Raw genomic sequence first — 14,578 nt, 5'->3', positions numbered from 1 at the left:
TAGCAGCGTCAGCTATAAGACCCTTATAAAAATATATATTTTATTAATATATCTGTGCTTGCACAGGACGGGTTGAAACCATTCTCAGGTTCCATGTCTGCAGAATGTGTGTGAACAGGAAGAACAACAAGTCCCCATCTCCCTCTGTCTCTCTTCCTCTCCCCCTCCCCTTCCTCCCATAATCTCCTCCTGTTGTCTTCCTATTGGTGTGGTGTCTTCAAGGACATTCCTCCCCTCTCAATCTCTCTCTCCTTCCTCCTCCTCTCTCTCTCTCCTTCCTCCTCCCTCTCTCTCTCTCCCTCCTCCTCAGTCTCTCTCCCTCCCTCTCTCTCTCCTTCCTCCTCTTTCTCTCTCTCCCTCCTCCTCAGTCTCTCTCTCTCTCCATCCTCCTCAGTCTCTCTCTCCCTCCTCCTCTCTCGCTCTCTCTCCCTCCTCCTCTCCCTGGTTCTCTCTTGCATCCACCTCAGACCACTGCTAGCAGACGGTCTGCTGGCTGGACAGGGGGCTCTCTAGGGACAGGCTGGTGGGTGTGACGTCAGGGCCAGGGCTCTTGAACATGGACGAAATGTAGAAGGCCTGCAGAGACACACAGACAGGTCAGACAGGTGGAGAGACACCGAGAGACACAGAGAGAGACACCGAGAGACGCAGAGAGACGCAGAGAGACGCAGAGAGACGCAGAGAGACGCAGAGAGACGAGAGAGACGCAGAGAGACGCAGAGAGACGAGAGAGACAGAGAGAGACACACAGAGAGACACACAGAGAGACACACAGAGAGACCGAGAGAGACAGAGAGAGACACAGAGAGACAGAGAGAGACAAAGAGAGAGACCGAGAGAGACACAGAGAGACGCAGAGAGACAGAGACGCAGAGAGACAGAGACAGAGAGAGACAGAGAGAGACAGAGAGAGACAGAGAGAGAGACAGAGAGAGAGACAGAGAGAGACGCAGAGAGACAGAGAGAGAGACAGAGAGAGACCGAGAGAGACACAGAGAGACAGAGAGAGACACAGAGAGACGCAGAGACACACAGAGAGACACACAGAGAGACACACAGAGAGACACTGAGAGACACCGAGAGACACCGAGAGACAGAGAGAGACAGAGAGAGACAGAGGGAGACACCGAGAGACACCGAGAGACACTGAGAGACACTGAGAGACAGAGAGAGACAGAGAGAGACAGAGACACTGAGAGACACCGAGAGACAGAGAGAGACACCGAGAGACACAGAGAGACACAGAGAGACACAGAGAGAGAGACCGAGAGACACCGAGAGACACAGAGACACAGAGAGAGAGGCAGAGAGAGAGACAGAGAGACAGAGAGAGAGACAGAGAGAGAGACAGAGACACACAAAAAAGAGAGAGACACGAGACACACAGAGACAAGGAGAGAGAGACAGACACAGAGAGAAAGAGACACATGAACATAGAAATGGACAGAGAGAGAGAGAGAGAGAGACAGACAGAGAGGGGGCGTGGCCACAGACACTCACCACCCAGCAGGCCGTGAGCCCGCCCTGCAGGAAGCCGACGAGCACGTCAGAGGGGTGGTGCCGGTAGTCTGACACGCGGCTCAGCCCGGTGTACACCGCCAGCAGAACCAGCAGGAACTGCAGCAGGGGCCGCAGCAACCGCGCCCCTCGCCATGACAACCGCGCCTGCAGGTAGAACTGGTAGAGGGTCACATGGTAAGATAGAGTCATGTGACAGGAGGGAGTCACGTGATGAGACAGGGAGGGATCATGTCCCACACTAGCATACCATGTGTTACACTTAGAAAATATGCCTGGCCGTGAGGGACGTCCATACAGGACAGCACTGTGTTGCACTACAGTGACCGAAACAAGGAGAACCCCCCCCAAGGAGAGCTTCACACCTCGTATCCCAGAATTCATTGCCAAAAAATGTATGTGTGTGTGTGTGTGTGTGTGTGTGTGTGTGTGTGTGTGTGTGTGTGTGTGTGTGTGTGTGTGAGAGACTGAACGTGTGCATGCACAGTGTACAGGTGGTACTTACTGCTAGGTACAGCATGGTATACATGGCAAAGGAGGCGTGGCCTGAGAAGAAGGACTTCCTGAAAGAAATGCCAATCAAAGAGCTGTGAATCACCATGCCACACCGCACACACACCGCACACACACCGCACACACACAGCTCTTATCAGGTAGCTCTGCTCTATAATGCCTCACCCTCCAACCACACCCCAGAGCCAAAGGACAACATTCCACACGATACAAAAGAGTGAGGGTTACTGCTCCCCCTGCTACCATTACTGTAACTACTAATGCTGCTACCCCCACTGTTACTATAACTACTGCTACCCCCACTGTTACTATAACTGCTGCTGCTACCACTGTTACTATGACTACTACTGCTACCCCCCACTGTTACTATAACTGCTGCTGCTACCACTGTTACTATGACTACTACTGCTACCCCCACTGTTACTATGACTACTACTGCTACCCCCACTGTTACTATAACTGCTGCTGCTACCACTGTTACTATGACTGCTGCTGCTAACGGTGGTGCTTCTGGTGCTAGCAGCACTCCTGTCAGTTCCTGCTACGGCCTCCCCTACCTGGCCTCGTCCACAGCGTGTCTCTTCGTCCCTTTGCAGGCCACCTCAGCGATGTACACGCCAGGGGTGCAGTTGAGCGAGGCGTAGGTGACGCCGCACACGGACAGGAAGTGGGGGCGGAGCCTCCCGATGCTCAGCTTGGCCATGTTTGTGAGGGATTGGCCCACAAAGCAGCCGAACAGGAAGCTGCCCAGCTCCTTGTAGAGACAGGACACGTAGAGGTTCCTGACAAAGGCGCGCGAGCGGACGCCGCAGAACCGCACGCGGTAACACTCGCCCAGGGCGATCTGAGAGAGAAGCACAGCGTGACAGGCCCCTGTTACCGCAAAGTGTGGAGTATGAGAGCCTCCCCCTAACTTCCAGGTCCCTTATGGAAAGGACTCTGCCAGCTCAGTGATGCTGATGCCCTGGCACCTTACCGCCAGCCCGGTGATGAGGAGGCCTCCGCCAATCAGAAGGCTGTCAGGGATGGACTCGCTCTTCAGCAGGGGGTAGGCAATGCTGGGGTCTCCACAGAAGAAACCCCTCCTGTACGGAGTCACCATCTTCAGCTCACAGGCGAAGAACGGGATGGAGGCTGGAGGGGGCGGAGAGAAAAGGAGGGAATGGTCAACATCTTCTGTCAAAGACGAGAGAGCTGATCCAGAGCAACATTAGTGATGAAATACCAGACGGTGATTGTGAGGGTGAGATGCGTGTGTGTGTGTGTGTGTGTGTGTGTGTGTGTGTGTGTGTGTGTGTGTGTGTGTGTGTGTGTGTGTGAGTGGGAGATGCATGTGTGCGTGTGTGTGAATGTGTGTGAGAGATGTGTCAGCTGCAGGGCTGGAGAACAGGCCAAAGGGCAGAGCTAGGACAGAGAAACCATCTCCTGGCAACAGTACAGTACATAGCCGCATACTGAGAGAAGCCTGTTTCCGGGGGGAATAGGTCCAGCACCGCTACCTGCTGCACACAGACCAGGACCTGCTTCCTGTCCGGCACAGGTGCCCAAGGTCTCCCCTCCAGCAGTTTCTCTCTGACCGTGGGCACTCCGCTGGGATCTGTGCCTCTGAGCAAACTGATCATTAACCACTCCGCACACGCACCTCAAATGACCGAAGATCACAGCACAAACGTATTTAAGGAGCCACATCACACACACACACAGAAGGGCACGCAGGGACAGGACAGGCAGGACAGAGTGGTAGAGAGGGAGAGATGCCATCAGACCCCCTTCCCCCGCATGCCGCCAGACACACCCCCCCAAAATATGCCCCGTCCTAGCAGAGCACCAGGGCTATTGACCCTTCTGAACCTCCACACAAACTATCTGGGCTCAGGTATTTGTACGGCATTTGACCAGCACCCCCCCCAACAGCAAAGGGTGCCTTTCACTGTCTGATAGCATTCAAGCAGCGCCCCCTAGAGGGGAAGAGGCATCCCTGCAGCAGGTTTCGCACCCACAGACAATGTTTTTTTTACAAGCCGCACCTCATTCTGCGTTAAACTTCAGAGAAGAATGACATTACAAATGAGGTCAGCAGCCTTAGAAAAGCTCAGTTTCCCTGAACAGACCTTTTTTCCTATAAATGTGACAGAATGCGGAACTTTGGTTAATGATTAGTGGTTAGATTACAGAGACGGCGCTTATCTCTGCCAGAGAGGTGTGCTGCTGGCCTCCAGCTCAGTGCTGGCCTGCAGCTGCACCTCCCGGCTCTACAGTGCATCACCGCACAGGCTGCAGGGGACCATTTATGAGCAGCACTGCCCCTCTCACCCGCCCAACCCGCCCCTCTCACCCGCCCAACCCGCCCCTCTCACCCGCCCAACGCGCCCCTCTCACCTGCCCAACCTGCCCCTCTCACCCGCCCAACGCGCCCCTCTCACCCGCCCAACCTGCCCCTCTCACCCGCCCAACGCGCCCCTCTCACCCGCCCAACCTGCCCCTCTCACCCGCCCAACCTGCCCCTCTCACCCGCCCAACCCGCCCCTCTCACCCGCCCAACCTGCCCCTCTCACCCGCCCAACCCGCCCCTCTCACCCGCCCAACCCGCCCCTCTCACCCGCCCAACGCGCCCCTCTCACCCGCCCAACCTGCCCCTCTCACCCGCCCAACCCGCCCCTCTCACCCGCCCAACCTGCCCCTCTCACCTGCCCAACCTGCCCCTCTCACCCGCCCAACGCGCCCCTCTCACCCGCCCAACCTGCCCCTCTCACCCGCCCAACCTGCCCCTCTCACCTGCCCAACCTGCCCCTCTCACCCGCCCAACGCGCCCCTCTCACCCGCCCAACCTGCCCCTCTCACCCGCCCAACCTGCCCCTCTCACCCGGGGGGGGGGCAGACAGAGAGGAAGGGAGGTGAGGGGGGGGGGGCAGACAGAGAGGAAGGGAGGTGAGGGGGGGGGGGCAGACAGAGAGGAAGGGAGGTGAGGGGGGGGCAGAAAGAGAGGAAGGGGGGTGAGGGGGGGGCAGAAAGAGAGGAAGGGGGGTGGAGGGGGGGGACAGAGAGAGAGGAAGGGGGGTGGAGGGGGGGGGGGGGGGAGAGAGGTGAAGAGAAAAAGATCATGAGAGAAACAGGACATGTGTCATGTTGTTTGTGAGCTGGAATGAGAGGCAGGCTGATAGGGAATATTTTATCTTTTCACTTTGGACTTTGGACTGGTCAGGAGATTCATTGTTATGCCTCTCACGCCAAAGCAGGCAGCAAGGCACAGAATGACTGCTTTTCACACTACAGGTCCCACAGTGCACTACAGGAAGTCCCACAGTGCACTACAGGAAGTTCCACAGTGCATTACAGGAAGTCCCACAGTGCACTACAGGAAGTCCCACAGTGCACTACAGGAAGTCCCACAGTGCACTACAGGAAGAGTGATGTCCCATGAGTGACAGGAGAGAGGGAAAGAGACAGAAAGAGGAAAGAGATGGGGAAAATGTGCAAAACACAGGGAAGAGACACTTCAAACAGTATGACAAAAACCTACCCACAATTCCCTGCCCTGCAGGAAAAGCTGCCCCATCTGCCCTGAGCTGGGACAGGGCATCCAGGCACCTGCCACGGTGGGACAGACGCAGACACAACAGCATCACACTCACCATTTTAAAGCTTTGTTTCTTATCTGATCCTTAGCAATATAGCGTCATCATTTGTCCCTTTGTCCTTCACAATTGAAGATTGTCATTCTCTTGTTCACGGCACAAATTCTTTGTAAACATCTTTCTGTCATTCTAGAGAAACAAACTAAACTGAATAGGGCAGAAAAGGGGGGAGGAGTATTTAGAGGGCTGGAGGCAGATCTGTTTTCAATTTACACCCTCAATACCAAAACCTACAGTGAGATCGCTGCCAGAGTACAACAGCAAAATATCAGAGAGAAAAAAATCAGCCAGAGAAAAAGAGAGAGAGAGAGACAAAAAGAGAGAGAGAGAGAGAGAGAGAGAGAGGGAGAGAGGGAGAAAAAAAAGAGAGAAGGAGGGAGAGAGCGACTTCTTAGAGACTTAAAAGCTCCTTCTTGGATATCATAATAAAAAAAAAGCTTTGCAAATAAAACTATCAGAGGCAAAGAGAGGGAGGGATGGAGCGACAGGGAAACAGAAGATGGAGGGAGGAGAAAGTGTGTTTCTGATCGTGCTTATGTGCTCTGCCAATATGTATTTGCAATAAAGAAGCTGTATGGGTGTGAGAGAAGGAGCAAAACAGAGGGAGGGAGAGAGAGAGGGAGAGAGAGAGAGAGGGAGAGAGAAAAGGGGGAGTGAAACTTGAAAAGATGTTGCCAGCCCTTTCTCTAGAGAAACCCAGATGGAGGCGATTAGCAGTGAGGCTGGAATGCATGGGTCAGAGTCCTGAGCTCAGCTGGGACCTGCTCTATAAACACAACCCGACAGAACCACAAAGTCAGAACCCTGCTCTCAGCACTGCCCCTGGAGGGTCTGACTGGCAGTACACCTACACCATTGAAATACACCGAATCATTGAAAATCCATTCTGTTGTCACAGTTACAATGTGACCGGCCGGGGCAGGGATGGGGCTTCGAGTCTCAAACCTCAAATCTGAGCTGTCAGTCATCCCCTCCCTCAGAAATCTAGTGCCACTGCTCAGCAAAAATGGCCCAGGATTGTAGCTTCTGTTTTACCCAACAGATACTACAGGAAGAGGAGCATTTAGCAGACAGATAGAAGCAGATTTCTACTTTCAATCACCCTGATTACCTGAGCCAAGGATGAGCTCGCTGCCAGAGAGCAACAGTAAAATAACAGGAAGAGAAAAACAACTCAACACCGAGCAAACGGAGAAGGGGACAGACAGAGAGAGAGGAGGAGGAGTTCATCAGTTCAGGGTTGTCACCACAGTTTCTCTATTTTTTTTAGTTTTGTGTATTATATGTTTGTTTGCATGTGTGTACTATAATGTTAACAGCTAAACCTGCACTCCCCTCCAAAGCTACTGACAGGACTCACTACAGCCCCATTCGCACACGCACACACACACACACACACATACCCGCACACATACCCGCACGCACGCACGCACGCACGCACACACACACACACACATACCCGCACGCACGCACACACACACACACACACATACCCGCACGCACACACGCACGCACACACACACACACACACACACACACACACACACACACACCCGCACGTACGCACACACACACATACCCGCACGCACACACACACACACACACACACACACACCCGCACGCACGCACACACACACATACCCGCACGCACGCACGCACTCGCACATGCACACACACGCGCACACACACACACACACACACACACACACACACACACATACCCGCACGCACACACGCACACGCACTCGCACGCGCACACGCACACACACACATACCCGCACGCACACTCACACATGCACACGCACGCACGCACACACACACACACACACACCCGCACGCACGCACACGCACTCGCACATGCACACACACACGCACGCACACACATACCTGCACGCACGCACGCACACACATACCCACACACACACACACACACACACACACATACCCGCACACACACACACACACACACACACACACACACACACACACACACACACACACACACACACACACACACACACACACACACACACACACACACACACACACACACACACACACACACACACACACCTGGAACACACAGGCAGCTGCAGGTGAGGTGCCAGGTGTGTGTCAGACAGGACGCAGTGGTTTCAGTTTCAGGTAGCGGCATGCACAGGTGAGATGGAGGATAGTGGTGGTGATGAGGCCTGTTATTTGAGGGGTGTCAGCAGTGAGGGGGCTGAGGGGGGGTGTGAATTCCTCTGCAGTGTCAGAGGGCTGTTTTGTCTGCCTCTATTGTTTCACAGGAGAGGCTGAGCAAAGAAGAACAAAGACACAAAGAGGAAGGAGACAGAAGAGCACCATGCGCTATCTCTGCACACACCTGCATGCAGTCTTCACCACTTTACAGACACTCCCGGCCTGCTCTGACCCCCAAAACACCCCTCCCTGGCCCACAGCTGCTTCCTCATATAGACCCAAGCCCCACCCCAATTAGAGCAGAGGGCAGCCAATCAGCATCTGCGATGGACCCAAATGGAGCAGTGAGCAGAGGTGCAATATCAGGACTAATGGAGCTCAGTCTGGGGGGTTAAAACTGACCAATCAAGCGTGAGATGCCATTTACAGAGCAGCTGTGTGTGTGTGTGTGTGTGTGTGTGTGTGTGTGTGTGTGTGTGTGTGTGTGTGTGTGTGTGTGTGTGTGTGTGTGTGTGTGTGTGTGTGAGAGTGATAGAAAGGTTGTGTGTGTAAAGGCTGTCTAGGTATTAGTTATTTTTTTAAAAAGACACACGGCTCAGGGTTGGGGCTCACAGTCAGGGTTCAGCTCTTACAGCTGTAACATGTACACTCTGCAGTGGTGAAAGAGCTCAAAGACTGACAGCCATAAAGACTGCTATACATAAAGACCGACAGCCATAAAGACTGATATACATAAAGACCGACAGCCATAAAGACTGATATACATAAAGACCGACAGCCATAAAGACTGATATACATAAAGACCGACAGCCATAAAGGCTGATATACATGACTGTAAAAAATCAGTGATCATCATTTTTAGGATGCCTATATATTTATGCATTTCAAATTAATACTGCCTGTATTAAACTTTGGATAGTTTTAATTAACACACACACACACACACACACACAGATATGCCAAGCACGGAATATACAGGCAAGCTGCTGCATGTCAGGGTTTCAGTCTCACTCAACAACTTTCACTGCCAGCTGAGCACAGACACACACACACACACACACACACACACAGACACACGCACGCGCACACACACGCACGCACGCGCGCGCGCACGCACACAAACAAACACATGCTGCAATACTTCTTGCCTCTCCATCAAAACACCTTTCAGGGAGAGAGGAAAAAGAGGAGGAGAGAGGGGAGAGGTGGAGGGCACAGACAGCACAGTTCTTCACTGTGGTATTTAGGCTGCATGTCTTTCTCTATGGCATCTACTCATTCCACAACGGCTTCTTTTTCATGCACACACAGACACACATAGATACACACAATGCATGCATACTGACCACCATCTGCAACAACAACTTTATGCTGTATGGCCTACTGATGAGATTCAATCATTTGTACTTCAGCCAAAAAAAAACAAAATGTCGAAAAATTTCAGAGAGGTTCAGATATATATGAGGGCTAATAAAGAGCTTGTTAATTCTGTAATCATAGCGCTAATCAAGGATCCAGCAATGATACTGTAATGAAACTAATTTTATCTTTACAGCTGGGGCCAAAACCCGGACAGCAGGGCAGCTACTGGCAGGAGTGAAAACCATGGCCACCTGGTCCTGTGTGTGCTCACACACGCACACACACGCACGCACACGCACGCACACGCACGCACGCACACGCACGCACACGCACGCACGCACACTCACTTACTGACAAATATGACCTTTCACCTCTGACCCAGCCTGAGGAAAGCAAGGCCTGATGGCGCTGGCTGAGTGCAGACCGCTCCACCCGACAGCCTGCACCACGACGGAACAGCACAGCACACCCCGAACAGATCGCTCCACCCGACAGCCTGCACCACGACCGAACAGCACAGCACACCCCGAACAGATCGCTCCACCTGACAGCCTGCACCACGACCGAACAGCACAGCACACCCCGAACAGATCGCTCCACCCGACAGCCTGCACCACGACCGAACAGCACAGCACACCCCGAACAGATCGCTCCACCTGACAGCCTGCACCACGACCGAACAGCACAGCACACCCCGAACAGATCGCTCCACCCGACAGCCTGCACCACGACCGAACAGCTCCCAGCGTTCCAAAAGGCGTGCACTGATTGGCTGGTCAGTAACAGCAGCGGGACAGAGATGATGTGAATGTGATACACAGCACAGAGCCCACTGAAAGAGGCTGAGCACACAGGGGCCCACCCATGCAATCCGCCACAGTCCTGCGCCCCACCACATCCCCCCACCGCCACTGCAGCCAGCACACATACCACCAACACGCACCATCAGCAGCGCCAGGGATGGGATACATACCCTGTACCACAAACAGGGACCGACAGAGGGTGCAGGGATACAGATCTGCTTTGGGGTTGACACCCGTCTGGAGGACAGACAGCAGCTGTAAGCTGTAGGACAGAGAGGAGCCAACGGCTGCAGGAACACACAGCGGTAAGGTTCTTTTTTTGGGACGGGGTGAGGGGGGGATGTGCTGAAACATTACAGTAGGTTTTAAATGGGTCATGTCCTGCCAGGTCATGTGCTGCTGATGTCAGAAACGTGGCATGAAAGGAGAGAAGTGGAGCAATGGCAGTAGTCATTCACAGAGGAAGTACAGACTCGTGGTCCTGAGGTGACAGGAAAAGTCGCAATCAACAAGCGTACGTGCGAGTTCACAGCGTGAGGTCATCGCCCTTTTCGGAAACCTTCCACTGAACTCCGCCAACCTCCTCTGACCTCTGAACGTACTGATGAGCCAAAGGCAGTTCAGGCAGCCCGCCTGTGAAGCAGCGCAGCCCACCATCTGTGAGAGATTTACCTTAACCTGTTTTCCAGCTGTGTCCAGCTTCTGCCAGCTGATTATAGTGTGAAATACAGGAGGATTTGACTGAAGAGAGGTGTAAGTCTTGGTGTAAATACTGCCTGCCTGCCATGACACCACCCTTTCCAGCCAACAGGTCCCCCCTCTGTAGGCCTGACTGCCCATCCTCAGAAATCACACACACACGACCGGGGCAGAGGCTGACCGAGGCTGAGCAGCTTGCGTTCGGTGGGGCGTCTCGTCACTGCCAGCACACACACCTGCCCCGACAAGTTCCAGCGAAACAGCGTGCGGTAAAGACGGCGAGGCAGACGGCTCCAGAACGCAGCGCCACATCGTGGTCCGCACAACACGCCTGCACCGTTCAGCTCTTTCCCCCTTCTCAGTTCACTGACACACTCCACAACATACCCACTACATTTCATTTTAAAATCTATCTTACAATTCACGTACGGGTGCTCATGATTTAGAAAAGTTTGGACACACTTGAGATAATGTGAAAAATGCATTCACAGACATTATCTAAAGACTTATGCTTAAATGCTTGACATTTGTTTCGTAGACAAATATAAATAGTCAAGTTGATGCCTGTGTGTGAATTTCTTTCTAAAAAATAATTTAAAAAATTACATTCTTCAAAGCAGCCAAAAAATATTAAGATATTTTTGACTTGTTTATAACACTTTTTTGTCACTGCCTAATTCCATGTTATTTCACAGTCTTGACGTCTTTATTATTATTCTAAAACGTGGAAAATAGAAATAAAGAAAGGTAGGTATGTGTAATTTTGACTCGTACCGTATCTTCTTTGAAAGTATACTGGACTCCTAATTCAGTGTGGGCAAGTGGTGAGTCTCGAAAACATCTGCGCTGGTGAGCGGCTCCAACTTATTCAATTATATTACGTAACTTTTAGCCGATTTATTCTCACACACAGCATGGATAAACCGGAAAGGAAGAAAAACATTAAACAAAGATTAACTGGATTTGTGAGCTGTCGGGTTGTATATTTATATCTCCCAATAATTCCCTCCGTCTCGCTTTCTTGAGAACGGCTGTTGTCATGGGAACTGATGAATTCCCCGGGTCGACGCTGAGGGCAGCCGGTCAGCATAAACTCACCATGTGCACAGAGTTAAGCAACTGTTTTTTCCCTTGCAAAACGGTAAAGTGTGCTAGGATTCTGTGTCGCCACAACCTGATACACTAGTATAGTAGAGCCTGGCTTACTCTGTTTACATTACATTACCTACCGCAATGAATACGTTCATAAGGAATGCTAAACGGCGACTTTCGCCCCCGACCAACAACTTATTTTGGCTAGCAAAAAAAGATCATTTACAAATGCTTAGTTCTTCCTAAATATACTATAGGAACACGGGCAGTATCGACTCTGTAAGAAACTTGCTGCCCGGTAACTCGAGAGGCTTCGCCCCGCAGACTGCTGCGGTCCACCCGGCTTCGTGGCAGTGAAGTTCACCTTGTCTCCCGGAGACCGAAGAGGTACCACCGTGTAAACAGGGTGTAAACATAACTGTAGACTGTCTGACAAACCGATAATGCAGTCAAAAACAGGGCTGGCAAGTCAAGAGAGTCCATCTTAACGTCTTAACGTATGGAAACTAGCGATCAAACTATTTTACAAAGAACATATTGCACTTAAGCATTGGGACAAATCGGAGAAAACCGTACAAAAGTTTTACACTGCCGTTCGTAGAGCAACCGAGAGCGATAGTTGAACGGAAACTTCATTACCTACGAGCAGACAGAGCACATCCAAGCCGACCAGCATCTTCCTCTTGGTGCAGGGCGCCGGGCTGTCAGCGCCGGGGTCCTTCTTCCCAGCCCCGTTCTCCTTCAGCGAGTCCCCGACTCCACCGCTGTCAGCAAGGCGCTGCTGAAGCTCCGCGTCCCGGGGGATCATTCCTGGGTTGCTCTGGTTGTATTTATGCATCCTTTCTCGTTATTCAGATCAATATTTCACTTTTTGAGTTCCTGTTCACTGTTTATTTACTGGAATGTTTTCCAAATGTACAAAATAGATGGTTGCATGCCCTTGTTAATAAGCTTAGCTGGTTAGCTAGCTGGCTAAGAATGTGATAAAAAAGATCTCACGAAAAAAGTTTGAGTGTAAAATTATAATCGTCCACCCCAATTGGAGCCTCTCAAATCCAGCTAGAACTGTTCAGTAGAAAATTTGACCTGAAGAGGAAAGCTACGAACTGATGCCTTCACTCGGGTTTCCAACTTTCTCGCAGCAAACGTTTCACCTGCGTTTATTAAAAGTGTGGTCAGGGTGACACACGCCCGTCGTCACCGTCTGAAAATCGATAACCTCATCAGGAAAGTTTCAACCATCTTACGAAACGAGGAGTAGATGACAAATCGCTCGAGTCTATAAGCTACCCGGTTAGCGCTGCCATCTCGCTTCTCACGGCTAACCCACGTCTGTTCTTCTGCGCTCGTCCGTCTCAGACCCGCACACCCGGGCAACGCCGGTCCCCTTGGCCCGGGGGAGTTGTGTTTTCTAGCGCAGTGGTTGCGGTGTTTCTCCCCTCTCTCCCTCGCCCATACACAGAGCTCAGCAAGCGTCTCTCCACACGGCGCTTCGCGTCTCGATCTGGTTCACCGTTGTACTTTGGTTTACTCCTATCCTACTCTCTGCCAGTACCGCCTAGCTACTCGTTAATTATTTACTCTGAGAGAACAAATCTCTTCCCCGATGGCTCGCCAAGAACAGCTACAGGCGACTCAAAGAGGCCGCAAGGTGTGAGTTTTTGTGGCGAGATCGATTGCAGTTCTGGCACGATCCCATGCTACTCCCGCACTCCTGGTTTGAAATGAGGCGCGCCGGGAAGGCGGTTTCTTCATGCTGCAGGCTTCGGCTGTCTTTTCGCATTGCCACTGGCACCACTACGGGAAGATAATGATGAGTACATTGCAGGGAAGCGATGGAGGCTGTAGCAACCCCGAGCAAATGAGGCACAATATATTAATAATAATAATAATAATAATCATAGTATTATTAATAATAATAGTGGTATTATTATTAATACTACTACTACTACTACTACTACTACTACTACTACTAATAATAATAATAATAATAATAATAATAATAATAATAATAATTATTATTATTATTATTAATATAAAAAATTATTAAATATAAAAAATAAAAATATTATTATTATTATTATTTTTATTATTATTATTATTATTATTATTAATAATAATAATAAATACCCCCCTTTCTCAGCCAAGATGAGGGTCACCTCCAGTGCAACATTAATAGAGCGATGATATTGACAGGAGTCCCATCATACCAGCATTTTAGTCTGATCAATACGTAGCACTGGATTATAAACCCTGCATGTGTTCACATTAATGTTTCAAAACAAGGGCGTGTTACGCAGCTGAAATGGAAAACCGATTTTCAGAGGATGGAAGCATGGAAAGTTAATAAAGGACATTAGAGAGAAGCTTGCATTGTGGCACAGGCCTACTGTCACTGCCCCAAGCCTGACAGCCTACTGTCACTGCCCCAAGCCTGACAGCCTACTGTCACTGCCCCAAGCCTGGCAGCCTACTGGGGCCCCAAGCCTGACAGCCTACTGTCACTGCCCCAAGCCTGACAGCCTGGTGGGGCCCCAAGCCTGACAGCCTACTGTCACTGCCCCAAGCCTGACAGCCTACTGTCACTGCCCCAAACCTGACAGCCTACTGTCACTGCCCCAAGCCTGACAGCCTGGTAGGGCCCCAAGCCTGACAGCCTACTGGGGCCCCAAGCCTGACAGCCTACTGGGAAAGTGATCAGCACCTCCACAGAAGAGACCGGTGGTCTAAAGGCTAAAGGCCTTTACCTCAAATAAAGACAGAGACCAAGTC

At 51.5% G+C, this 14,578-nt stretch overlaps 1 protein-coding gene across 1 annotated transcript; it reads right to left on the bottom strand.

Moving 5' to 3' along the window:
• Positions 1–433: 433 nt before the first annotated feature.
• On the bottom strand, positions 434–13,279 carry LOC118794657 (phospholipid phosphatase 3-like). The gene is made up of 6 exons (XM_036552907.1): positions 12,446–13,279; positions 3,008–3,165; positions 2,589–2,875; positions 2,024–2,081; positions 1,501–1,677; positions 434–576 (listed from the first exon to the last, which is right to left on the bottom strand). Exons 1-6 carry the CDS (start codon positions 12,642–12,644, stop codon positions 475–477), a joined length of 981 nt encoding a protein of 326 aa, XP_036408800.1. The 5' UTR covers positions 12,645–13,279; the 3' UTR covers positions 434–474.
• Between the last annotated feature and the right edge of the window lie 1,299 nt (positions 13,280–14,578).

The sequence above is a fragment of the Megalops cyprinoides genome, chromosome 19 (assembly GCF_013368585.1).
Source record: "Megalops cyprinoides isolate fMegCyp1 chromosome 19, fMegCyp1.pri, whole genome shotgun sequence".
Lineage (NCBI taxonomy): Eukaryota > Metazoa > Chordata > Actinopteri > Elopiformes > Megalopidae > Megalops > Megalops cyprinoides.
The sequence above is the reverse complement of the archived record's forward strand: the minus strand, read 5'-3'. Positions and strand labels throughout refer to the sequence as shown.